This window comes from Alternaria dauci, chromosome 8, assembly GCF_042100115.1.
Source record: "Alternaria dauci strain A2016 chromosome 8, whole genome shotgun sequence".
In the NCBI taxonomy this organism is placed as follows: Eukaryota; Fungi; Ascomycota; class Dothideomycetes; order Pleosporales; family Pleosporaceae; genus Alternaria; species Alternaria dauci.
Genome location: NC_091279.1, coordinates 1,772,675 through 1,798,675, shown reverse-complemented (window position 1 = coordinate 1,798,675; position 26,001 = coordinate 1,772,675). Strand labels below are relative to the sequence as shown.

General features: G+C 54.1%; 5 protein-coding genes across 5 annotated transcripts; 4 read left to right on the top strand and 1 right to left on the bottom strand.

The window, feature by feature from the left end:
- Positions 1 to 1,270: 1,270 nt before the first annotated feature.
- Positions 1,271 to 4,500, top strand: ACET3X_008542 (uncharacterized protein). Its single transcript, XM_069454726.1, has 5 exons — positions 1,271 to 1,702; positions 1,759 to 1,858; positions 1,916 to 3,445; positions 3,548 to 3,631; positions 3,686 to 4,500. The coding sequence occupies exons 1-5, from the start codon at positions 1,564 to 1,566 to the stop codon at positions 3,918 to 3,920; spliced, it is 2,088 nt and encodes a 695-aa protein (XP_069304144.1). The 5' UTR covers positions 1,271 to 1,563; the 3' UTR covers positions 3,921 to 4,500.
- A 3,049-nt stretch (positions 4,501 to 7,549) lies between these two features.
- ACET3X_008541 (uncharacterized protein) lies at positions 7,550 to 8,899 on the top strand (the record flags this gene model as incomplete). The annotated part of the gene is made up of 3 exons (XM_069454725.1): positions 7,550 to 7,936; positions 7,999 to 8,083; positions 8,133 to 8,899. The coding sequence occupies 3 exons, from the start codon at positions 7,550 to 7,552 to the stop codon at positions 8,897 to 8,899; spliced, it is 1,239 nt and encodes a 412-aa protein (XP_069304143.1).
- A 2,852-nt stretch (positions 8,900 to 11,751) lies between these two features.
- Positions 11,752 to 15,320, bottom strand: ACET3X_008540 (uncharacterized protein; the record flags this gene model as incomplete). Its single annotated transcript, XM_069454724.1, has 2 exons — positions 11,752 to 11,777; positions 11,840 to 15,320. 2 exons carry the CDS (start codon positions 15,318 to 15,320, stop codon positions 11,752 to 11,754), a joined length of 3,507 nt encoding a protein of 1,168 aa, XP_069304142.1.
- Positions 15,321 to 18,131: 2,811 nt separating this feature from the next.
- On the top strand, positions 18,132 to 19,397 carry ACET3X_008539 (uncharacterized protein; the record flags this gene model as incomplete). Its single annotated transcript, XM_069454723.1, has 2 exons — positions 18,132 to 18,344; positions 18,537 to 19,397. 2 exons carry the CDS (start codon positions 18,132 to 18,134, stop codon positions 19,395 to 19,397), a joined length of 1,074 nt encoding a protein of 357 aa, XP_069304141.1.
- A 798-nt stretch (positions 19,398 to 20,195) lies between these two features.
- On the top strand, positions 20,196 to 24,485 carry ACET3X_008538 (uncharacterized protein; the record flags this gene model as incomplete). The annotated part of the gene is made up of 2 exons (XM_069454722.1): positions 20,196 to 20,606; positions 20,673 to 24,485. 2 exons carry the CDS (start codon positions 20,196 to 20,198, stop codon positions 24,483 to 24,485), a joined length of 4,224 nt encoding a protein of 1,407 aa, XP_069304140.1.
- Between the last annotated feature and the right edge of the window lie 1,516 nt (positions 24,486 to 26,001).

Genomic DNA, 26,001 nt, shown 5'->3' with positions numbered 1-26,001 from the left:
ATGCCCAGTGTGCTGCTTCTGCTGGTTCCTGCATCTAGACGCACCTCACATGGACACTTGGCCAGCCACAAGTGATGACTTCAGCGACGAGGCTGGGTGGTGGTCACTGACGACATGTAGCCGTGACGCTTTGGCCGAATTCGTACGAAGCTGCAGCGAGCAGTGGTTCAGGGTGTGATGTTCCTGCATGCGTAGCGCACTCTAGTTTGATGGATGCCCCTCTGCGCAACACGATTGCTGGCGTCATGATGGCAGAGAGGCAAACATGGTTCACGACAGCACCAGGAAAGAGCTAGCAGCAGTGAAAGGTGTGAGCGGAGGGTGCATTTGACAGCGGGCGGATGCGGCGAAGAGGAAATGTCACAAGGTGGCAGGACGACGTTTGTGCCGAATGCGAGATGTTGTGTTTGCGACCATGGGACGAAAGAGCGACGGCGGGCGTCCAGAGGGCTCCAAAGGGTGCGCCTCTGCAGGGCGATGGCTCTACTGCGTGGTACTATGCTAGGCGCACATGACGATGGCCGGTGGACGTGGACGGCGGTTCCTTGGCCGGATCGTCGAGCTAGACTGACGCAAGAAGCGTGTTTGCCCATGGCATGAAGCAGCAGCGGCAGCCATCGGACCGCGATGATCAATACTCAAGATGGGCAAACTGGACGTCTGTGTCTCGAGGGCCTCGTGGTGGGCTGCAAGCGAGGCTTAAGGTTTTTGCGCGTCGTGGAAAAGGTGGGGCTAGACCGGAAGTGGCCTCTGCGCCGAGGGCAGCGCGCAGGGCAGGTGCGAGCGGCGGGCGGCGAGCAGCAGCAGCAGAGCAGCAGCAACAACAGGGAAGGCAGGAGCGAACAAGGCGCGCGAGGAAAGGGCGACCCAGGCACGCAGCGCTGATGCGCGTCCCGGTAACATGCGCCCGGGCAGAGGAGCCAGCACACGAAGCAAGCACATCCCAGAGGCCAGAGAGAAAGAGAGAGAGCGAGCGAAAAAGCCCGCTCTCCACCACCACCACGTCGTCCCAGCGGCCAGCAGCCAGCCAGCCAGCACATTAGCCAGGCTTTGGCGCGCCCTCATCACGGCATGCACGGGCGTGGCACACGAGTCGCCAACACCCCTGCGCGACCAAGCTGGCCTCTGCCCTCACCCTCGCCCTCGCCCTCGCCTCGGCGCCCCAATTGGCCGCGCTACCTGCACTGGCCAGGCCGCTGACTGGTGTGCGGAAATAGATCAATGTGAGACCACTAGTCTCCTGTTTCACACGCCTTCCCACACCTAAAGCCGCCGCTGCCCCCTCAGATTTGCGTTTCGTATCCCCCTCCCACACCTGTACCTTCTTGGTGAATTCTTGACACTGCTATCAGAGGCAGGTTCCTCACCGTTTTATTATCCGCACCCACCGTCGCGTTTTATTGTCGTATCCTTTTAAACATAGCCTGACACTCCTTCGTTTTCGATCCTGGCAGGTCCTCGTCGAGCAAGACCCTCGTGTTCCATCCCCAACCCATCCTCGGGCCACCGCGTCTGACGTTCCCACTTCAAACGCTTGTATAGAGGAACGTGTTGCAGCGCACCATGTATCCCTCACAACACCACCAACAGATGCCCCCGCCTCAGGCACGATCTGTCGCGCCCGAGACTTTCTTATTAGACCAGGACGCACAGCAAAGCCTCCCGCCGGACAGTGTCGTTGCCCTGCAGCAGGTCGACAACCGTACGTGCCGGGCCCGCGCATGGACCTCTTTGTGTAGCCTGCTAATCCCGCTGCAGTCAAGTACTTCCTCATATCAGCGCCCGTAGACTGGCAACCCGACCAGTACATCCGCCGCTTTCTGCTGCCAACAGGCGAATACGTCTCGTGTGTTCTATGGTACGCCCACTTCTTGCTCCCCAACCCTCTCTTCCCGCCTCTAACCATTACTTGCAGGAATAATCTTTTCCACATCTCAGGCACAGACATTGTACGATGCCTGTCATTCAGATTCCAGGCCTTTGGCCGCCCAGTCAAGAACTCCAAGAAGTTCGAAGAAGGCATCTTCTCAGATCTGCGCAACCTGAAATCCGGCACAGATGCATCACTAGAAGAGCCCAAGAGCGCATTCCTCGACTTTTTGTACAAGAACAACTGCATCCGCACACAGAAGAAGCAAAAGGTCTTCTACTGGTACAGCGTACCACACGACAGGCTTTTCCTCGACGCCCTTGAGCGCGACCTGAAGCGCGAGAAGATGGGCCAGGAAGCAACCACCATGGCAGTCAGCGAGCCCGCGCTCTCTTTCGAGTTCGATTCCTCACAGTCGCTCTTTGAGCAGCTCACCAAGGCGCAACAAACAAACTCCTCGTCGTTCAACAACAACGTACAGCCCTCGTACCAGAGCACATCGCCCCATATGCGCGAAATGTCCATGCCCCCACCAACAATGGTTCCCGTCCCGCAGCCCATGCCCCAGATGCAGCAGCAACAGATGCAGCAACCAATGCACCACGAGGACCCAATGGCCCAGTACCACCAGCAAATGTCAATGCCTCCGTCCATGCAAAACACAGTCGTCAAGAGCCGGGAGCAGCGCGAGCTCAGCCAGTCTTTCCAGTACGACCGCAATGGCATCCCCTTGTCGCAAGTCCACCAGCGCCACAGCTCCATGCCTGCGTACATGGAGTACTCGCCTGCGCCGTCTTTCGTCTCTTCTCACTACGAGGACTACAGCACGCGCGGCATGTCCTTTGAGCCATTGACCCCTCCTCAACACCAAATCGGCCTTGGTGCTGAGCCTGCCTACATTGCGAACGAGGACACCGGCCTTTACAGCGCCATCCCAGACCTTCCAGTTCCCAACACATTCAACCCTCTGATGAACATGCCGCCATCGAATCTGATGGGATCCGGTTACCCCGGTGTCTCTCGGCCATTCGCTCCTGGCAATGTCTACTCCGTCATCGAAGGTTCGCCGACCTACAAGCAACGCAGGAGGCGTTCGTCCCTCTCTGCGGGTATCGCCGCCGCTGTCACCGCTTCCGGTGCTGGCGCTCACCAGGTCCACCGCCCAAGTGATCTGAGGCGATCAATGTCAAGCTCCGTCGTTCCCCTCGCTGAGGTCGACGAGTCGAACCACAATTCGCCCAACAGCCAGACCGGTGCGAGCTACCCTCAGATGCCTGACGCGAAGCCCCACATGGACATGTCCCGACAGGGTACCCCACTCAACACCGTCGAAGAGAGCCCAGAGCCACAGTCAGCTTCGCTGCACCACGACGACCTCAACACCCTGGTCAACGGCGAGCTGTTTGAGAGCCCTCTCCAGCACAGCGCAGTCGCTCGTGCCGCCGGTGCCGGACCCGTTTTCCGACGCGCCCGCAGTGCCACCATGATGGAAATCGGCCCGTACCCCCAGAAGTCGCACTCCTGTCCGATCCCCACATGTGGTCGTCTCTTCAAGAGATTAGAACACCTCAAGAGGTAAGCGCTCACAATTTCCCCATCATTCTATTTTTGTGACACATGTCACCTGAATCTCCACTATTTTTGTTGTTTTGCATAGACGCTGACCCTGGCGCTTAGACACGTGCGCACCCACACACAAGAACGACCATACGTTTGTCCGTTGTGCAACAAGGCCTTTTCGCGCTCAGACAACCTTGCCCAGTAAGTACCCATGTCAGCATCCAACCAGAAACCATATACTAATTAATTCTTTAGACATCGTCGCACACACGAGCCCCGCGCTGACGGCGAGCCGCTGAGTGACTACCAAGAGGAAGAAGATCTTGACGGTGAGGATGACCACCTCAACTCGCTGCAAGACGAGCTCTCGCCCGAGTCTGGCAACGAGTACCTCGGCCTGTCGCACTCCATCAACGATATTCCCGGCCCAGGACTCGGCATGACCATGGCGCCACCACAACACAGCCTCATGGCCGGCAGCCACTACTGAGCATAACCCATCACGACGTTACACACGTGACATGAGCATTTCGGCGCAATCAAGGGCGCAGCCATCTAGAGGGATACCAGTTTGCTGTTTTTTGTTCCATTTTCCTGTCTCACTTCGCGTTTAATCCTCTTAGACCGATGTCTGTTCCTGTGTTACAGGCGTACACTTTCCGTGCCTGCGCTCCATCTGTTTTTCTTTTTCCTTTCCTACCTTCGGAGCTAGGGGATGGTGTGATACCATCGGCTTTTGGGGGATTAGGTGACGACACAACACTACGAACATGAGTACCACTTCTTTTTCTGTCTCATCGTTTCAAGTTTCTTTTTCTTTTTTTCTTTTTTTCTACCCTCTCCGATCTGTTGCTCAGCGCTTGTTGATGGATATATCCTTGGCGGCATGGCTTGCTTTATTGCAAAAGTTGTTTGATGGTCGACTGGGAAGTTTGGATACCATTTGAAGCGCACGCACATGCATGTCGTTGCCGTTCTATCTCTGAGGATATGCCGGTAGCTTGGTGGTTTACGCGTGTCCTCTGCAAGAGGCGGCGTATGTATAATATTGAAACTCAATGCAAAACGCATAACTGCAACGTTGTCTTTACTGCCGTGACATTCACCTGTCCTTTGATCACAGTAGCCATCATGAACACACCCTTCATCCTGCATTGCACCCTCAGTCACATCACATCAATGCTTTCACAAGCAGTGCTTAAGATGAAACAACACTTCATCTCGTCACACTTGCCATCAGTACAAATGTCAAAACCTGTCATGCCCCACTGAACAGCATAGCACAACATCAACAGCACACAACACCCACCTCACGCACTTCACAAATCACCATACCAACAATTTGCCCTCTCACCCCTGTTCAAAACCAACACCTCACCTCCTGCACATGTTTACGTCATGTATGGCCAACGCGCTTGTTTCAAAAGGTGCTGCGCCGCATACTTGCCATGCCGCAAAATGTATAGTACTTGTGTGTTGCCGCAACTGCGCCGTGCCGCAAAGCAAACCCAGGTAGGACCGGAGAAGAGGTTGGGGGGGTACGTGCGGCTGACTGATGGCTTGCATGTGGCTTGCCGGACGGACGAGGTCGGGGCGGCGGCGGTGGTGGTGGTGGTGGTGGTGGAGAGAGGCATCCACACACACGTATGTACAGCATACATGTACATAATATGCTTGTTGGTTTGCGTGAACGGCGTCTGTGCGGGTGATGTGGATGAGTGGGGATGGGAATCTGTGAGATGGTTCTTTTGGAGAGCGGTCACGTGGGTAATGGGGGTATGCACACGGGCTCTCTTGGGCTTTTCGGATGGCGGCGGCATTGTACGTTGGAATTTGTCCGGATTGTGGCTGCTGATGGTAATCTTGGGGTAATGTGTGCCGCCGTGTAGGAGTTGACTTTTGCCGACGCGGTTGGTCTCGGAGCGTGGATAGATTGGTTGACGGATGCTATAGCTTACGAACACCATCTCATTCTTTTGCTGTATTCATGGTGCTCAGTATTAGTGCATACTTGCTACTTGGCTGCAGTGAGATAGCATCTGGCGTGCTATGAGTATGGACACATGGTGGTAGGAGTGTTGAGCATATGGGAAGGCTCCTCAGTGGGTTGGGATGCATTCCAGGTGGTATTTCTCGCTAATCGCCGATTCGAATTTCTAAATACACAATTAGGCAGGTACCCTGAGAAAAAGCCGCAACAGGAGCACCTGTTCGGAGGACTGCCTTCTCGCCAATCGCCGATTTCAGGTTTTATGTTTCACAGTTGCGCAGGTGCCTCGAAGAAAAAAAACATCGCAGGAGCACCTGTTCGGATGTCTGCCGACTGGTACGCCTCGCTAAAATGCCGGTCCAAGTGCCTTCACAACGTTCGATCTCGCGATCGTATAGCGCGAAGTGGAGGGAAAAGACAGGGTGCATGTGTAGGCCCGCGCTAGAAAGCGCGAAGAAGTACCCCTAGGGTCTGTTGTGATGTTTTCTTTTCTACGGGAACGTTGGTGCCATGGGTGGGCGTGCTCCGCGGTACGCTTACGGAAGCAGCTTGCTTGTGCCGTATGATTTCTCTTTTGGGAGCTTGTGTAGTTGGTTCTAGGGATACCCTGTAGATGTGTTCAGGAGGGTAATGCACGATCTGTGAGTGGTCGTGTGGAAGATTATTTTACAGCCGTAGCTTGCCATCGTCAATGGCTGGGTAACTTGCTTATCCTTGTTCATTTCAATGTAACGATGTTACCTCGACTCATTTGGAATGTTACGTGATCATTTCTTGGTTAGTTTCTGTATGCATCATTTTGTTTTATCTGGAATCTAAATGGGTTCCGTAGTGTGTCCATGAGGAAATAGCCATGAGAATCATTGCAGGGAAGATGATAGTAACAAACAGCTCAGACCTGGTATACCAAAACATGCGAGCTGTAATCTTGTCGCCCAAGTACGGCTGCAAGGTAGAGATGATGTATGACTTGTCTTCGAGCTAGCAGATTGAAATTATACGAAAACAAATGCGCGATCGAGTCGAGGTAGCGAGGTCATCTTAGTACAATGCGCTTAGCTAACATTTCGCTTCTTTCGAGACTGGCTGTACGCACAAGCGACACGACAGGAGAGCTTGTCTCGACCGAATCCGCGGAGGAAGAGAGACATCAAGATATCCATGATGTCTACCAATTACCATGCTTAGCTGATCTTGAAAATACAACGCTACGCATACGTTGATGCTTCTCACTGGCTTGCGGCTTCACATATGTTTACCTAGAAAACCCTAGCCTTTATCCTAAGATTTACAATCACTTGTTCCGCGCCTTTTATGATTTTTTCAAACGTGTATGATGTGCTGCAGTTGAGGCAAGACATCGTAAGTTTACTTGTTGACTTTTAAATACTAGACACAAAATCCCTAAAGCTAGGCATGGCTCTATGACAAAACCTTGAGAATATCTCTTCCCGAAATCTCATCATCTTGAGTTTGTATCCGGAAGTAGTATGTCCGTGATATTGTTAATCTCGACATAGGCCTACTTGCTGTGGTGAACATCATGAATTGCGGATATACAGTGGATAATATCATCCTAACCAAAACGTCTGCCTCAACACGAGGGGTTATGTGGTGATGTCAAAAACAGCTGTGGTTTGTATGAGCGCCAGAACAACGAGGGCAAGACCAAGTGCCAACGACATCATGCATTTGACACGCAGTTCTACATCAACTTTCTACACTACATATTCAACCTTGTAACCCATTATGAAACAAAATACGGGAATCTGGAGGTAACCGGAGATAGAAGACGAATTGAAGCTGAGGAAGTGACCAAAAACCCGAAAGATACCTAGGTAGAAGGCAGTGTGATCCTGAGTTCATAATCAGGACAACCACATTGGCCAACGGCCGAATTGGAGTAACAGGTTCAGTATTTCAATCGTTTGACAATCGCTAGGGACGCCCTGAATGTACGGGTGTAAGCCCTGGCTGTTAGTCTTACCAGGTACGGATCATAGCTCCACTGGTACCGACGGGTCGCGAGATTCACTCCACCAATGACCCCACCTTCTCAAACACACTCTCCCTAAACAATCTTCTTCTCAGACTAGAGCCTACTTCGACACTCATTGGAGAAGAAAAAAATGGCCAATTTTGCCCCTCCAGCCCGTCGCGGCGACTTCCTTTACTCCTCCGTCCTCTACGCAGACCCTGGCGGGAACCACCACGCGCGCGCCAGCGTCGCTGAGCTTGCGGCTCTCCTCCGCCCGGAAGCGCCCAATCTATACAGCAAGGGTCAAAAGTCCGAAGTCGCGACACCGGTCAAGGATCAGGTGTGGCATTTCTACGCTGCCCAGCTCATCCACTATGGTTTGCCGGTCACAAAGGACAAGAATGCGGCGAAAGTGCGACTCCTGAATGCCATGAACCAGTTCAAGCTTGAGGTACCGGCGTGGATCTTGAAGGTCGAGAGCGAGCTCAAAGCCGAATGGGAGTCAGAGAATAGGAAGTTGAAGAAGGGTGGCGGTATGGTGAGTTGTGACTGTATGGAAAACGTGTGAGACATACTGACTGCGTGTTCTCATCTCTGCAGGGCAAGAAGGCGACCAAGTCCAATATTGTTCACAGTCCAAGTATCGGCAGTTCTTATGGCGTAACTGGCGGCGTCAATGTCTCCGGTAGGCTTTAACCCCTGATATCTTCTTCAGTGCTAACGCTACACTATAGTGAATCTAACCTTGGCCTCCGGAGGATCACCATACGACCTATATACTTACACACAGCAGAACAGCCAAGATAAGCCAAAGAATCAATCGCCAGCCAAGCGTAAGCGCGTGGACGGCGACGTGTCCAGTCCGGTAGCGACTCCACGAAAAGCAGCAAGAGTCAAGAAGGAGGCCACCACAACGCGATCCGTCTCCACTGTCAAGAAAGAGAACCGCATCTCAGAATCGCCATCCATCCCTTCACGGTCTCGCTTTAAGCAAGAGCAGTACGATCCAACCCTGATGCATCGTTCTACATACATCCCGCCCGACCCATATCACAACCATTATCAGCCGGAGCCTTCACTGCTCCTCAGCGGTATCTACTCGATCGATTGCGAGAGTGCTAGTTCCATTTTCAATGATCATAACCTCGACCTCACGCTCTCTCGTGACCCATCTCATGGCTTATGGTGGGCGACATTCCGCTGGGGCGCTTGGGACGGTATCATCCAGATGAACCCTGGTCCTAGTGACTCCGACAGCTTAGGTGTCCCGTGTTCACTGGGATGGCGTCTTCGTGATTTCGAAACCGGTAAGCTGACGTTTGGTCGTAAGTGCACTGGTACGATGACGTTCTTCAAGGATGGAATGGTGGATGGCTGTCTGTACGAGGTGCCGGGCGTTGGCGATGTGGTTTTCGAGGGCAGCAGGATGGCTGGCGGGAACTTGGAGGATGATTTGAAGGAGGAGTGGGATGGCTTTGTTGCTGAGGCTTATCGACGTTGAGAGCTCCAAGCGGTCTTGACGAAGGAAACTGTATGCCACTATCACCTGAGGCTGTTGGTGTCAAGTGAGGGTGACCAGCTTCCTAAGGTTTATGATACACGATGTGCCCCGTGCCTTACTATAATGTCCGCCAATTTTAGAGTCTTGGTCATATCTACAGCCTCTCTTTCGCATGGACGATCGTATAGCGCCTTGTATTCTCAAAAATAGCCATGAGTAAAGTTCACGACAGCCACAGTATGCTCTTCCTTACCTTCATCCGTGCTAATCATGGAAAGATCATAGTGCATTTGCAGAAAGGGCGTCACATTCACTGTCCTTCCCACTGCCAATAAAAGTAAGCAACGTGGCGTACGCAGTCAGCATATAAGCGTGTCAGCCTGATCGGCTACAACATGGAAGTCTTCCAATAATGGTGCAAAAATTCTGCCTTACAACTAAATCTGAAGATTTGGTGCTACGAACTGGTTGCGCTAATTTTGCACTGCGACCCATAGCGCTGATGAGCAGAAAAATGATGTGTCCCATAGTGGTCGCAATGAACGATGTTATTGACAACAATATGCTAGTATGTCAGACACATGAATACAGCAGTATCAAGCCAATCGATTAAACTGTTCATCCAAACGGTGCTCAATTAGCCTGACAGCTAGTTTACGTATAATACACTACGAGTTTCTACAGGAAAGGGTCGAAAGCCCTCTCTTTATACGCTCCAATCATTCGCTCGGATACAACAAAAGGCAGCGCAGGACGAATACCACCAAACGCCAAAGCATGACTACCGCACGGTATCGTCATCGTCTTCATCTTCAAACATGAGAAACCAAGGCATCTAGAAACATGACACCGAGATGCTCAAATATCTATCAACACACAAAAGAAATTATATGCGTAGAGCATGTAATGTCAGAAAACCCCGTATGTAGCGTTTCTCCTATCGCTGCCATGGACCGCGATCCTGTGGATGTCCCTGCGGATGTCGCACTCCGCTTACCCAGTCCATGGGTCCTGCAGGTGGCCGTGGATCATGCATTGATCCTGGTCCTGACGTCGGCGCTTGTGGTGGCGGCGGACCCCTCATTTCAGCTCTTCCTCGCATGATACTATCTCTGTAATGCGCATCTCGTGCATGGCTTTCGCGCATCTCCCGTTCCCTCACATCTCGCTCAGCTTCTCTTCGCATGTGCTCGTCTCGGTTCATCGCTGCCTGATGTTGAGCTTGGGCTTGCTCCTCACGGATACGGTCTGTCATGCTGCGATCACGAGGATCGCGCATGAAACGATGTGGTTCTTCAGGAGGGCGCTGACCATAGAGCGACTGATTTGCTACGCCAAGCGATGAGTGCGGAGGATGTTGCAAAGGTGGAGGTTGGCCATGCTCCGACCTAGAAAGTGGGGTCTGTGATCGTTGAGAGAGATATCCTCGATCTTGAGGCTGGAATCGTACATCTTCGTGCATGGGAGGACCGTTCGCACGCAACGCAGGATTGGAAAGTTGTTCACGTAAATATTCAGTCCTTTGCGACAGTTCTCGACTGGTGTCGCGATCCGAGTGACGAGGGTCAAAATCGTGGGCATCACGAGGATCGCGAGGACGGTATGGCTCAGTCAGTCTGCTCAGTCCTTGGAAGGGATGCGCTGGATGCTCGTTAGGCGTTTGCGGATTTGAGTACGACAGGTTTGTGTTGGAAGCTTGGGAGTGGTCACTGCGACCAGATGCGTCTCGTTGCTGTGCTATGTGGCTTGTTGACAGATGCGGACTGGGCCGCATGCCCATAGGTCCAGAGGGCGTTACGCTGCTTCCTGGAGGATCGACCTGGGCATATGGATTAGGCTGCAAGATCTGCGCTGATGCACTCATTGCTTGTGCATGCTGCGCCGCAGTGGTGCTTGGGATACCGTGTCGAGGCATAGATCCGGGCGGTCCACTTATGCTTGACGTGCGCGAATGCGGGTTCGGAGAATTGTTGAAACCGGCAAGGGGTGGCGGCGTCGGATTCTGGCGCGGGGTATTATGCTGAGCAAAGACAGAACGGTGGTTGCTAAAAATCCTCTCGTTCACATTAGGCGGCTGAGGCAGACCAGACGGTGTTGACGAAAGTGGCGTGAGTTGTGGGGTCTGGGACAGCCCTCGGTGGAACGGCTGTTGGGCTTGCCAACTGTCACGTAGGCTCGGTCTGCTCACTGGTTGTTTGTCATCCGTTAAGTCGATCGGCCTGCTTGGTGCTGCATTTGGAAGCGAGGATTGCTGAGCATATGAGGATGGACGAGTATAGGGAGGCTGAGCAGCCATTGGATCTTCGTAAAGTGGACGTCTTGACGAGGATGAGTAGCTTTGCGTTGTTGGAGGAGGTGCGACTGGTGCTGACTGCAGAGGCGTAGATGAATGTGATGGTGGGCCTTGTTCGCTAGGTTTCTTACGCCTAGGCTCCTCAGGGTCGGTATCATTGAGCAGCGACATCAGGTTAGACTTGCGTGGCTCCGCGGCTGGCTTTGATGTTACAGGTGGGGGCGTATTTTGCATAGGCGGTGGACCACGCTGAGGATGTTGCATCTGTGTATGCAGCATTGCTTGGGGTTGTGCTGGAGGAAGGCTGACCGGAGGAGGATTTCTAGGCTCCTCCTTGACAGGCGGTGTAAGAATACTTGATCTGGGCGGCAGTTGTTGCGCAGCGTGGCTAGTGCCATGACTCGGAGAATATACATCCGTTGCAGCTTGATTGAGTGATTGCGCTTGCGATGGGTGGCGCGAATGTGAGAACGGCAACGAACGACGTTCTGGTGACCTCAGCACAGAGTTTGAACGTACTGGCGGCATGATTGGCGGTGCCGCACCAGGAGCAAAGGGTCTATGTTGTGACATCTCCTGTGATATCTGGCGTCTGTGTTCATGGATCCGGCGTTGATGCTCCTGCTCCTGCTGAACTTCCGACCTACCCACACTGTCTCGTTCTGGGTAATGGAGCCCGCGATAGAGAGGTGAATGATGTTGCTCTTGTGCACGAGGCTGGGGTGGGGCATGCTGCTGCTGCTGCTGTAGTGGCCTATGTGGTTGTTGGTTGTTCGATGGTTGCGAGGGTGGTCGGGCCTCAAACCTGGAAGGCTCTTCTGAGAAGTATCCAGCTCGTGGCCCTTGTGGCTGAGGCTTGTGCTGCGACAGGGAGTGCTGGTGATGATGTTGTGGTTGTGCACGTTGAGGTGGAGCGGGCGGCGACTGCTGTGGTGGTATTGAGGGTACAGAAGCAAGGCTAGTCTCTGGTAGGGCAGGATATCCGGGTGGAGGCACCATCGGCTTGGTTTGCATAGGTGCTTGGGCAATAGTGGAAAACCTCGAAGAGGGAGTCGAATGCGGAGGGGATGCTTTGGGGAGCGCAAGCGGATTTGGAGGTGGCGAACCATGTTCAGGTGTAGGTGCAATGGGGCGGATGGGTCCCGCCTGCGTACTCTCATACCGTCTCTTGGGTGCTGGAGTAGGCGTTGGCGGTGGTCCTAGATCATCACCGCGTTCTCTTCGGGCGTCTGCCTCTTTTGCTACCTGCTCCAAGTCTAGCTTGCCACTTTCGACAAGACGCAGATATTGGTTCTTAATCATGGTGTGCGTTTTGGTGCCCATGTGATTTGCGATTGCTATCCAGTCGGTGCCAAAGTGTGCAACATTCTTGTCAAAGTCTTGTAACTCAGAGACGGACCAGTAGCTAGACGGACCGGGTCTGGCGCCAGGCTGTGTCTTCGGTCGATCCATGAGGCTACTTGGCAACCCGGACAGCTGTTGCAAATCACCAGACAGCATCAACTGGTCTTCCATGGGGATGAGGGGCATAGGTATGGACATATCGCCCATCGGCCGTTTGCTGAGATCATCCTCCATCTTGACTCCCATATTCTTGTCCTTACGATCAACCTTGACAGGTGAACCCATGGGAGCCGCTGCAAGTGGCATGTTCTTTGCCTTCCGGCCAAGTTTATCCTTCGCAGCCTTTCCGCGCCGCATAGCCTTCTCTTGTGTATCGTCGGCGTCAGTCGGCCTGCGTGCACGGCCTGGAATGGGGATTCCTGTGATCGGGTCGAACTCAGTCTCTGTTGGGCCAAATTTGGGTGCTGCTGAGCGCCTAGGTCGTCCGGTCTCAGTAACAGGCAAGGGCAAACCATCCTCTCCCGGTCCTTCGGGCCGGTCCATATTGGCGATAGCTCCGCGGCCACGACCGACCGCTCCGCCACGTTTCCTGGAAGCTCGCGGTTTCCTGAGTTTGCCTTTGTATTCTCTGCCCCATTTGGTAGCATAGTAGTGATTGATACAGTCTTTGTAGGTACGTTCGGTCCCGACTTCTTTGTAAAGGACTTCAGCCAGCTTACCCCATTTCTTAGCGTACTGATCCTTGTAGTTCTGCACCATAACGCGATGTTCGTCGGGAGTGAAGTCATCCTCTGGTGGCTCGTAATGAAACACGAAGATACCTTGGCCGGGTTCGCGTTGGAAATTGGTGTCAATAAACCTTCTCCGCTGAGCCTCAGCCTCGGTGAGTTCCAGAGGTAGGTCAGCTTCCTTTTCTGGATCAGCCATGGCTTTCCTTGGTTCCTTGTTGTTCTTGCCCATCTTCTCCTCCTCGGCAGTCTTCAAGGACTCTTTAATAACGGCTTCCAAATCAAGCTCAGTAGCCCACCGACTTGCATGACTTCTCCGGCCTGTAGGTGCTAGCGATCCATCCAGAATTCCAGTCATCGCAGCGTTCTGCACATCGGGGGTGACGGCTTTCAGTGTGGGTTCGGCTGATGGCTGCCTGTCCTGATCATCTTGTTCGCGCTCTTCGTCCAAAGGACGGATAGCCACTCGCCACTCTCTGTATGCAGCTGCGTATCTTTCGAGTATCTGATCGGTATTCAGTTCAGGCTCGATGCTCTTGCGTAATTTGCTTCGGATGGCATTCATGACATCGTCGGAGAGATTCGGTCGGTCCTGTCCAATGTCGGAGAGGGGTGTTGGAGGACCTGATCCTAGATAGGGCAACGAGCTGAGGTCTGGCAGGGTCTCCTCCTCGGCAGAAGTCTCACGTCGCAGACGTAGTGCCATGGTCGCGGGCGCGGCCGATCTTTCTTCGGTCTCCTCTTTGTCCTCCATCTCGACATCCTCTGACTCCTCAGCTTTGGGAGTCGGTAAATCTGCCGTGATGCTCTCCGGAAGCGGCTGAACCGAGACTGGCTTCACAGGAAGTTCTTGAGCAGGTGAGGGACGTGAATACTCCTGCTCCTGTTCCTGTCTTAGTTCCTGTTCTTGTTCCTGATCCTGATCCTGAAGCAAAGGTGTGCTTATCTCTTCGGCAAGCTCGACATCGGGCTGTGTTTGTGGGAGATGGTCGACGTTTAGGCATGACAGCAAAACAATTTCTTGCAAAGGTGTCGTAGCTCGGAGGTGTGGGGCACTCAGATCAACCCGTTTCGCTTCCAGACGCGCTCGTTCTCGGTTGTACTTCGCCTCTGATTCAGCGAAGTCGTCCTCGTCGAGGTCAAGATCATCATCAGAGTCTTGCAGAGCCTCAGGAGCGGATGACGCAGCCGACATAGGTGGTTTGGCCATACGAGGTGATGCTTCTGCCATGACTACATCAGAGTACCGCCTAGTCTCGATCGAAGTAGGCTTGGGTGAGGGCGCCGCAGGACGCTCTGCAGACACCGCACGTTCTCTTGGCCGCTCGGGTTCAGTTGAGATGCGCGAGAATGACGGCGACACCGATTTTGCTTGCGAAATTCGTTGAGTCTGTGTTGCTGAGACACTGTTGTCAAGCCGAGGGGCTTTGGGAGCAGTGCCGAATGATGGTCGTTCCCGATCTTCCGCCGGAAACTCGCGCTTAGTGGGAACCGAAGGTCGACTCGAATTAAAACCAGGTCGCACCCATTGCATGCTCTTAGGTCCTCCATTCAGTGGACCTCTAGCGGGAGGAAAACCAGGACGGTCAGATTGTGGATAGGATGGAAGCGGCCTAGGGGCCATCGGTGTTCGATCAGCTTTGGGTCCTGTAGGGATATTCGCTGGTAAGCTTTGTGGCGATGTGTTCAACACAGAGCCTCCTACGCCACCGCCACGTGGACCAAAACCTGAGGGGTTTGCACCAGGAGATGCATCTCGAGGAGCGTATTGCGGTAGAGTTGCTCTAGAGAACGAGGGTGATACGTTGACACGGTGCGCTGCTTGAGGAGCTGTGGGTGGTGCACGCGGTCGTGGAGCGAGACCCTGGGGAGGGGATTTCGCCGGGCCCGATGGCGGATTAGGAGCCATAGGACCAGCTGGTGGCATAACGGATGAAACTTTAGGGGGTGCAGGCATCTGTGGTGGCATTGGAATCTTGGCAGCCATGTTATCTGAAGCTGGTACATCAGCGGCCTGAGGCGTAACATTGTGGGTTGGAATAGAAGGTGGTTCCATACGTGCTGGAGCTGGGTGCGTTATTCTACTCTCTTGTTTCGGAGTATCTGCAAGCAAAGGACGATCCGGTGCCCGATCGGCTTTTGGTCCAGTTGGTGGTAAAGTTGAAAGACCTGGGGGTATCGCCGCTTTTGGTGCGGTAGGAACTACGGTGGCTTTCACTGGGGTAATGGGGGTAGCAGGAGTGAGTGGGGCAGCAGAGGAGTGAGTAGGAACAGGGGCAGGCGGAGCAGGTTTTGATGGCGCTACTGGGGCAGCGCTCGATTTGCTGTCCGAAATAGGCGCCCTCCAAACATTGGATCCGCCAAAGGCTGGGATGGAAGCAGGAGGTGACGAAGCACGCGGAGCATACCTCTCTCTAGATGCTTCTGCACGGCTAGCTAGGAGAGCCTCGTCTTTACCTGGCTCGCGGCGAGGATCCTTGGCAGAAAGAGGATCAATAGCGAGGGAAGATCGTCTGGAGTAAGAATCTCCTTGTGGTCCTAGCCTATCAGACGGAGACGCGTGATGAGCAGAGTGCGGTGTTGGGCCTGTGGGTGTACCAGGTAGATGTCGCAGATCAGAGGGACCTGGACCTCGATGTGTATCCAGTGCTCGTAGTCCAGGCTTCGCAGCACCTGCTGGGCCAATGTAGGAATCGTATTCTCTGGGAAACCTTCGGTCGTCACGGTCTCTCCTGTCGAAGTCACGATCTTCACGGACATCTCTCTCTAGGCGTCTTGGGGGCGTCCGACTCCGCGGCCGATATGTTCGTTCTGGAATGCGATCACGTGAGTCGTGATGTTTGTCCCGGTCGTCGTTGTGAAAGGTGCGGCCGCGTCCCGCGAAACCGCCGCGTCCACGTCCAATCCCACTGCCACGATAAGATGACGCCGCGCCAGGAGGCGGGGGATCAGAATAAGTTGAGCCTGCAGAAGGGGGTCCGTCTCGTGAGTTCCGTCGGGCGCGATTGACGTCTAGATCTCGCGGTCCAAAGTCCCTCTGATCGCGGGAATCTCTTGAGTCCCGAATAGGTGACCGCCTGGGTGGAGTTGGCCGTCTCTCACGCCGGTCAAAGTCGCGATCTCGATCGCGGTCTGCTCTCCACGAGTTTTGAGAGTTGTGCGGGAACCCGGGGCCACTACTCAGCGGAGGTGCAGTTCGCAGCGGCGTGGCTTCTCCACGTCCAGCGAATCCTCGACCTCTTTCATCGCGCGGCGCTGCAGACGCACTGGGTGGTGGGCCCACAGGCGGGCCACGTGGCGGATCAGCAATTGATGATTTTGGACCTTTGGGAATCTCTCTTTGGAAGCCGCCTGGCTCGGCGTTTGGCCTAAAGGTCTCGTTACCCCTTGGGGGGTATCCGCCGCCAAAGTTGGATGGTCTTCGATCTCGGTCCCGATAGGGCGGAGACCTGTCGCGGGCATATCTGCCATTCTCCGGGTACCGTGAGGCAGACATGTTTGTGATTCCTTACTGTAAAAGAAACCTGCGACTGCGGCATGGGCACGGGTAAAGATCGTATATCAAAGCAGATGACGAATCTCCGTCGTGACAGCAGGTCTAGATCGCGTGCAATAACGTCCAAAGGGAAGCTGTCGCACGGAGAAGAGAAATTGGCCAGGTGCAGTGCCGTATGTCGATCTCAATGGGTACAGTACAATTGGTCGAGAGGATCGCTGTGTCCCAGACTGAGGCTGGCTACAGGACGTCAATCGAAGTTCGTGTTTGCAAGCCGTGGTAGACGAGGCGCTAGCGGCAGGGCCCGTGCTTCGAAACCAGGGAATTAGGGAAGGCGCCAAACCCCCGATCCGCGGTGGAACAGGTGCAGCTTCTCGGCGCCGGGAGCTGAGATTCGATCTGCTACTGTCGCCTTTACGCCCAAAACGCCCTTTTCGTGCTGCAAACGCGTCAAACTGGTGCTGGAGGTCAGGTGAAGTCGTCCAAGGATGGCAGTGAGTGTTGAGAAGCGCGTGGCAGTCAACAAAGGCCGTCGGGAGCCGTGTTGAAGATGTTCTGCAGCCCGTTGACGTGGCGCTGGGTCTCTTTGCGAGGGAGGCCCGGGCACGTGAGACTGCACCTCGTTGGTGCTGGGAATGGAAAGTAGAGCAGCTCTTTAGCCAGACAGCGCGCCGGTGGTCAGTGGCAGCATGGTGTTGTGTCGGGTGTCGTTGTCGCAAGGTAGGAGAAAGGGAACGTCGAGGAGACCAGACACGAGAACGAAGCACTGACCTGCACCTGGGCAGCCATGACGGATGCCTGCAAGTCAAAATGGGCGCCCCGGCTGGCCTGCAACGGCCTAGCGAGGGGAATCCATTCAAGCATGACAGCCCGTCGCTGATTGGGCCCGAATTTGAACATTCTCGATTATCTGCAGGGGTGGCAGCGGCTGGTTTTGCTTCAGATTCCAGCCCTGGCTCCACTAGGGGATTTGATGACGATCCCACCCGGGCCCTTCACCAGCATCGGCAAAGACACGGCTGCGTGGCAGCTGAGGGACACGATGCACGACTGCACGGCCGTCTGTAGCGCTGTGTGACGGCGCGACACCGTGGCTCTTCCAGACGTTGATGGCAAAAGGGCTGGCGCTCTCCTTAGCAGGATCGACCCGAGAACTAGCCACACAGTGGCAGGGATTAGACTGCCATGCGTTAGCTCCAGTCCACGGGTGTGGGGGCTTCTTTTTCTCAAAATCTGCCGCCGCATCGACTCACAAATAGCACATTGCGAAAGCTGCAACCGTTCAAAGCACGTCGAGCAGCCCAAACACAGGTCAAAATTACCGCGGCAGTGCTGCTCCAACGACGCTTCACCACAAAAACGCCCATCGCAATGGCTAGCAGCTCTTCGGCCCCTACCGGCGCCACTGATGCAGTCTTGAAGCCATCCGAGCCCGTGCCTGAGGGTGCGCAAGAGGTGCAGGGCATCGACTTCAACCAGTATGCGTCGCGCAGCATCACAGTCGAGGAGCTGGTGGGCGGGTACGCCAACATGGGCTTCCAGGCAACTTCAGTGGGAGAGGCTGTGCGAATCATCAACGACATGGTAAGTTGCTTCTGCCCGGATTATCCGAAATGCGCGTGCTGCGGCGTGTCAGCGTCAAGTGCGGAGACAGCACTTGCGTATGTCGGGAAGTTCCCGTCCGTGCGCTGTTCCGAAAGACGAAACATTTAGCCTGATTCGGTGACGCGACACCACTGTATCGAGAAGCCTGGGGTTCCTGCTGATGACAAGCAGCGCGCATGGAAGGACACGGAGACGAATGAGTCGACGACGATATTCCTTGGATACACGTCGAACCTGATATCCTCGGGGCTGCGCGAGACGCTGCGGTACCTGGTCCAGCACAAACACGTCTCCGCCATCGTGACGACTGCAGGCGGTGTCGAAGAAGACTTTATCAAATGTCTTGCACCGACATATCTCGGCGCCTTCTCCACGCCTGGCGCCGGGCTGCGAGCAAAGGGCATGAACCGCATCGGTAATCTTGTCGTTCCTAACAGCAACTACTGCGCGTTCGAGGACTGGGTAGTGCCCATTCTGGACAAGATGCTGGAGGAGCAGGAAGCAAGCAAGAAGACAGACGAGCCATTACACTGGACACCAAGCAAAATCATTCACCGGCTGGGCAAGGAGATTGATGACGAGCGATCCGTCTACTACTGGGCATGGAAGAACGACATTCCCGTCTTCTGCCCGGCACTGACGGATGGAAGCTTGGGCGACATGTTGTACTTTCACACATTCAAGTCGTCGCCAGAACAGCTACGCGTCGACATCGTAGAGGACATCAGGAAGATCAACACAATCGCAGTAAGGGCGAAGAGGACGGGCATGATTGTCCTGGGTGGCGGACTGGTGAAGCATCACATCGCCAATGCAAACTTGATGCGCAATGGAGCCGACAGTGCGGTGTACATCAACACGGCGCAAGAATTCGATGGGAGCGATGCGGGAGCACGCCCAGACGAGGCTGTCAGCTGGGGGAAGATCAGGTTAGACGGAGATAGCGTCAAAGTATACGCAGAGGCGACGGTCGTGTTCCCGCTCATCGTTGCGGCCACCTTCGCACGAGTGCAGCGGTCGCAAGGGCAATGACAAAATGGAACAGGTAGCACACCAACAGCTTGTGTCATCGCGATGAGGACTATGCTGTTGACCGATATAAGTGGGCTGGCATGAGAGCCATGGCTGCTGTATGGAGCAACGTTGTGGGCGCGGAGAGCTGACGCAGGGAAGGCGCGGTCGGGCCCACCTTCCCCACTAGTCTCAAAGCTCTAGCGTGACTGCCTAGCCGGTCACTGTGGAGCGTTAATCGATAAGGGGAGCTGAGCTTCGTGACGATGATGATGATGATGACGGTGGCGCCATGCCCGCGCAGCCTTGTGCAATGAGTCAACGTGCAACCTGGGTGTTCTGAGGGGCTGTAAAGGGCGCAGAGCCTCCAGGTCGACGGCGCTGATGCTCAGGCTCCAGCGGTGCGGGATAGCGCAGCGCGTGGGCCAGCCGATTCCCAGGCAGCTTTACCGCCTCACTCTGTCCTTCTGTCGGCATCGTGCCGCATGCTGGTAGGCTGCAGCCATCTTTAAGCTCCAGCCACGCCCAGGTCCAATCTTCCCTTGTCCAAATCACCTTTCTAATATCCAGCCATACCCCCGCGGCAGCACCCATCGCTTGCTGATTGTATTCGCAACTATCCATACACTTCATCCACGCGATAACGCTACTAGCTTGGTACACTTACCGATCAAAAGCAACACAACACCGTCGTGCAGCCTCGTGCATAGCTTCTCTCACCAACCTGTCCATTCGCGCTTTTACCCAGCCGTACTTTTACCTGACATTGCCAAACGCTCCTTCTCCACTTTCACATGCGCCTACACCTACACAGCAAACATGAGTGTCAGCGTAGAGCCAGCGCTACACTTTAGCCAGCAGCTGTCCAGCCCGCCGCATTCACCAGACCACGTACTTCATGCGCACACGCCAGCTTCTCCTCATCCACCGCCCCCACCACCACCGCCGGCTGCCGAAACAGACATGAATGCCCCTACTTCCACGGACACGATGCCGTCCACAGGCCAGAACCATGATCGGGGCGATGCGGAGATGCAAGATGGAGATGAGCCCGCCCGTCGCGACGCTTCCACAAACACCATCGCTGTGGAGATATCGGCTATAGACGAAGACGCCATGGATGTCACGCCGGACATCGAGGCGGAACTGCTACTGCCAAATGGCTCGTCTGAGGCGCAAGAGACTACCACCACTACACCAGCATCACCTGCGCCTGTGCCAGACGATACCGTGAGTCGGCCTCTACACCATTACGGGGGCACTTCAACCCGCATGTTCATTACTGATACAGCCCAGACAGAGACAGTCTTTCCCACAGACCCCCCTCCACCCGTTCACCCCCACGCGCTACCTTCACCCATCGATCCCAGCACACAGCCTCCGCCTCCTCCTCCGCCCGTCGATCCCCCGCGCTCCGACTCGGGGTCTTCTGACGACGAAGATGGTCTCCCACCATGGCACCCGCTACCAGAAGACTTGTCGTCGCCTGACGAGGGGGAACTGAAGGAGATCGAGGAGCGGGGAGAACACAGTGCTCTGGACCACGAATACTGGGAGGGCGAGGCGTTCAAGTCTCTGGAACATCCAGAGTACACTCCTGGCGAAACAGGACGCATCCACTGGGCAATCGATGCATACAATGGCACAAAGGACAAGCAAAACCATGAGGTGGTCATGAAATCTGAAATCGTGACTATTGGAGGCCACCAATGGCAAATCAAGTTTTACCCTAAGGGGAATGATTCAGATTATCTCAGCGTCTATCTCGAATGCCTAAGTGTCCAGGATTCAAAGGACAACAAGGGTGATGATTTCACAAAAGACGTGCCTAGCGGCGAAGCAGTTACACCAAAAGGGGAGAAGAAGGCAGACGAGGTCACGGTAACAGCCGAAAACACCCCAGCGGACGGAGCAACCAAGGCATCTGCTCAGGTTGAGAATCTTGCACAAGATCGACGTGACAGCGTCAAGTCAGCATCGGGCGGTGTTCAGAAACCAATGGTCACTCAGCATACACCTCTTCCGCTTCTCGGGTCGAAGAAGATGCCTAAGCGGAATAGTGTTGCCGCGCAGATATCGGTCGTTCTTTACAATCCGACAGAACCCCGGGTAAACTACTCGCGGACTGCTTTGCATCGTTTCTGCAACGGCTCTCCTGACTGGGGTTGGACGCGTTTCCATGGGCCGCACTACGATATCTCTCGCCGGATACCCGGCCAGCGCATGGCACTCCTTCGTGACGACAAACTTGCCTTCACTGCTTACATCCGGGTTGTGGAAGACCAAACCGACTGCCTGTGGGAGCATCCGATCAGGGAGAACCCGTGGGATAGCTTCGCGATGACAGGACTACAAGGTCTCATGCTCGGAGAAAACGCTAGTGCGCCTGGCGGCAACATGATCTCTGCAATCTCTTCGTGGATACTATTCAAGCCTTTCCGGGATCTCTTGTACAGCATCAACGTGCCAGACCCTAACGATGAACCTTTCATTCGGCCTAAGCCACTCACCAGTGCTCTGCAGCAAGTTCTGTACATGCTACGAACTCAAGTCGAGCCTGGGGCTGGTCCCGTTGCTCTCGATGATATCATCGACGCATTAGAGTGGTATCGCATACACGAGGGTCTCGATAAGTTGGATGTGATAGAGACATGGGAAGTCCTGCGCCTCAAGCTCGAGGAAGAGCTCCAAGGCACACCTTACGCTGCCCGACTCGAAGCTATCTGTGGACCGAAACGCGACTATTCGACCGGTAGGCCAAGCTACCGCGTGCCTGTAGAAGGTGTGGACAGCATGCAGGATGCTGTTAACCAGTCACCTGATCTCATCATTCCAGGACAGCCTCTGCCAGAACTATTGACCATTGAGCTGGATCGGCATAAATTCGACAGTGTGAAGACGCGTTCACATGTCAAGGTTCTGAACAAGGTGACCTTAGACAATCGAATAGTAGTCGCCGACACTCCGTACATACTATACGGGTTTGTGGTTCACAAGCAAACACTTCAGTCCTACGTATACCAACCGATACTCCGACCCGAAGGACCCAAATCACGCTGGTACAGCTATTCTGACAGTAAGGATGAGAACCATGTCAGATGCCTTGCCAAACGCGAAGCAGTGGACGCGCATGAAGGCAAAGTTGGCAGCACCCAGATCATTGGAAATGACCCTGTGGCATACATTGCCATGTATGTTCGAGATGATGTAGCTCGCTCGGCATTTGTCTCGGACGGTGAGTCGGAGCGGTGGAATGTCCCAGAGTGGCTCAAGTTGGAGGTAGAATCCAAGAAGAATCCGAATTCTCTTCCTCCGATGCCGCTACCACCGATCGGTGGGCCAAACTCTGCTCTCGACCAAGAAGAGCGAAAAGAAGTAATTGCAGAACCATCAAAGTCGCTTGATTTCCGTGTCATCGAATCGCGAGCATACCTGGAACATGAAGGCCCGGGTGTCTTCGACGCCTTTGATGCGCAGTGGGAAGCGGACAACTCAAAGCACATTCATACTTTGTCGCTTTCAAGCAGAGACGGGTGCAAAGACATTCGGGAGAAGGTGGCCGGTGTTTTGACCGATGTCAAGGATCCGCGCCAAATAAAGTTCTGGTTCCTTGATCCAACACGTGGAGCATTCGATCGACCAAACTTTCTCAGCACTGGAATCATCGAGTTTTCCGCTGGTAGCTACAACAGATATACGGAAACCAATGGATGGACTTTGGAGGTGCCACCGTCTGCCTGTCGGACGATCTGGGTGCATATCACCGACTTCGAAAAGCTTCCTGAGCTTCCAAAAGGAGAGGAGAAGGTCCCAGAGGTGTCCCACCAGAGTACATCTTCTTCATCTCTACAGGGAGTTGGCGCTGAACTGGATGCGATCCAAGTGGTTGAGAGTGCTGTCGAGCCCTCTTCGAGTACGCCACCACCACAGACCCCTCAACCATTGGAGGATACACCTATGCGCGATTCTGACGAGCCAGCTGCTGCGCAATCAGAGCAGCTACAGCCTCACGCATCGGAAGTTGATGCGCCACCGCCACCGCCATCCGCAATCAATACTGGAAGCAATGACATGGCTATGTTGGAAGTGGAACAAACTCCCGCCATTGACCCACCAGCCGTTGATGTATTGATTCCAAGCGCCGGTCCCGGTGACACCGAGATGGGCGGTACGCAAGAAGATATATTTCCACCCCCACCTCCACCAGTCGAAACGCCTGTACAGCATCTGCAACCACCCCCACCAATGCGCAGCCGCACACCTGAGCCACCTCCAGACGAGATCTACTTCTTCCTAAAATTCTGGAACCCTGAAAAGCAAACCTTAGAGGGACGAGGATCGCATATTGCACTCAAGTCTGCTAGGGTAGACGAGACGGTTGTGGCACTACTCGGCCTGGAAGACAAGAAGAAGATGGAGATGTACGAGGAGGATGAGCTGACTAACACACGGTCTCTAAAGCACCGCCGCAACTTTGCGCAAGTAGATCTACACAACGCGTGTATCATCATTGTCGCGTTACCGCTCTCGGCTGAGAAGCGTAACGCACTCGCAGCCCGCGCTGCCTTTGCAGATCCTCAGAGCTACCTCCAGTTCCGCGCTTTCGCACGCAACTTCCCTCACAAGTTGCAAGGTCACTTTACCTACAACTACTTCTCAAGCGAATATTACAAGGGCGAGATTGTTAATGGCTTCGCGCATGGGCACGGTACCAAGATTTACCACTCCGGCGCCACTTACAATGGCTCTTTCCGCCTGGGCCAGCGTTACGGCCATGGCCTGTACACTTTCCAGAACGGCGATACATATGACGGCGACTGGGTCGACAACCAACAACACGGCACCGGCACCTACGTCGAAGCCGCAAATGGCAATACATACGTCGGCGGATGGCAAAACGACAAGAAATTTGGCGAGGGTGTTACGCACTGGAAGAATGCCCAGGAATCCGAGCGATTGTGTAGAATCTGCTGGGATGGGGATGCAGAAGCGGCTTTCTACGATTGCGGCCATGTGGTAGCTTGCTTGACGTGCGCACGAGAGGTGCAGAATTGCCCTGTATGCAGAAAGCGTGTGTTGAGCTCTATGAAGCTCTACTACGTGGCGTAGTTCCTTCAAGGGCAGCTTCTACCTCTCGCTCAAAGATATGTAGGGGACTTATATCTTGGAGATGGAAATCGGGGAGTTTCTGGTTGCGGGCATTATAAGAACGAGACATGGTGTATTGGGACAAGGATTGGCTATGTATGGGGCAGGAGTTTGAAGGCTCTGGGTTTTGGGCGTTCTATTCGGTATTCTTTCATTTTCACAGGCTTATATCAGGGTACTAAGGTGTAGTCGTTAGACGGCTTCGAGATCATCATCAGATCATGTTCGCTTCTTGACTTTGTGCTTTTTCTTCGATCTTGATTTGCTAGAATGAGATACATAGTCAAGTGCATATTGGTATCGAGATCTTTGTCACTTCTGCAAGATTGATGGACTCTCCATGCGGTGGAGCAAGCCGACCGTCGATTGCGGTTATCCAGTGCGGTAAGATAGTTGCACTGCAGTTCTTAGTGTGAAGGAGATGTACGGACATGGCTATGTCGCCAGAATGTACTCATCGAGCTTGGTGTCAAGTATCGATGCGTGTAAGCGATTCAGCGGTGGGACTTCGGACTGCGATATGCAAATTTCGGGAGCCAAGTGACCGCCATGACCGCGATGCGGGTCACGTTGCGATAAGGCAGCTGCATGCACTAGGTAGGCTGTTCCGTCAAACCAAGAGGCTGCTGGATGAAGCCCGAGCAGGCGCGGACGTGGTGGTCGAAGCAGAATCCTCTCTACGCGCGACGCGCTGTTTCCGGTACCGTGCAGGTGCCACGGGATGTGCCGAGCGCATGACGTCACATACTAATCTGATCCCCTTTCATTACTTGTAACCCCTCATGTAGCGTCAAATTGATCTTACACGAAGCTACTGAAACGATTCAGCAGTACGTATATGTAGGACCAGACACCGAGCGACGGCTCTGATCCAGCTTCAAGCGCTAAATGGCAACACGTCACAGGCCCTTCACAACGCTTTGCTTATATGTTAGCTCATCAGAGAGCAATACTGGGTTTTTGTCCAAAGACTGGCTTTTAGGAGGCCAACCAGACTTTCCTACATATATATGTTGAGCATTGCGGGATACTCTCTTTCGCATTGATAAGCTGGTTTCACAACCGTGCTCAGGCGGTTGGACACACCAAATTCTTTCATGTGTGGTCGTCTCTTTGTGAGAGCCTCTTTTACATATGGAACATATGGGGTTTGGATGTTGCGAGTGGCTCGTCGGTCATGGGTCATCGCCAAACCATGGTTGAGTAGATCGGTTAGACAGAGCAGCAACCTTTCCACAAAAGTGCCACGACTGATTTGTCTATATCCTTTCCTTCACTTCTGCCGTTGCCTATTTGATGTAATACTGAGCATAGACTTTCGATTTCTTCAGTGCAGCTCTGCACATCGCCTACTTACCGCTATCAGCATTCCTTCACTATCCGTTTGTCGTTGATCTAGATCTGTGCCACGGTCAAATGAAACGTGCGAAGAGCCTCAATTTCATTCAGGCGGGGTAAGAGTCTGGGTCTCTGGTCG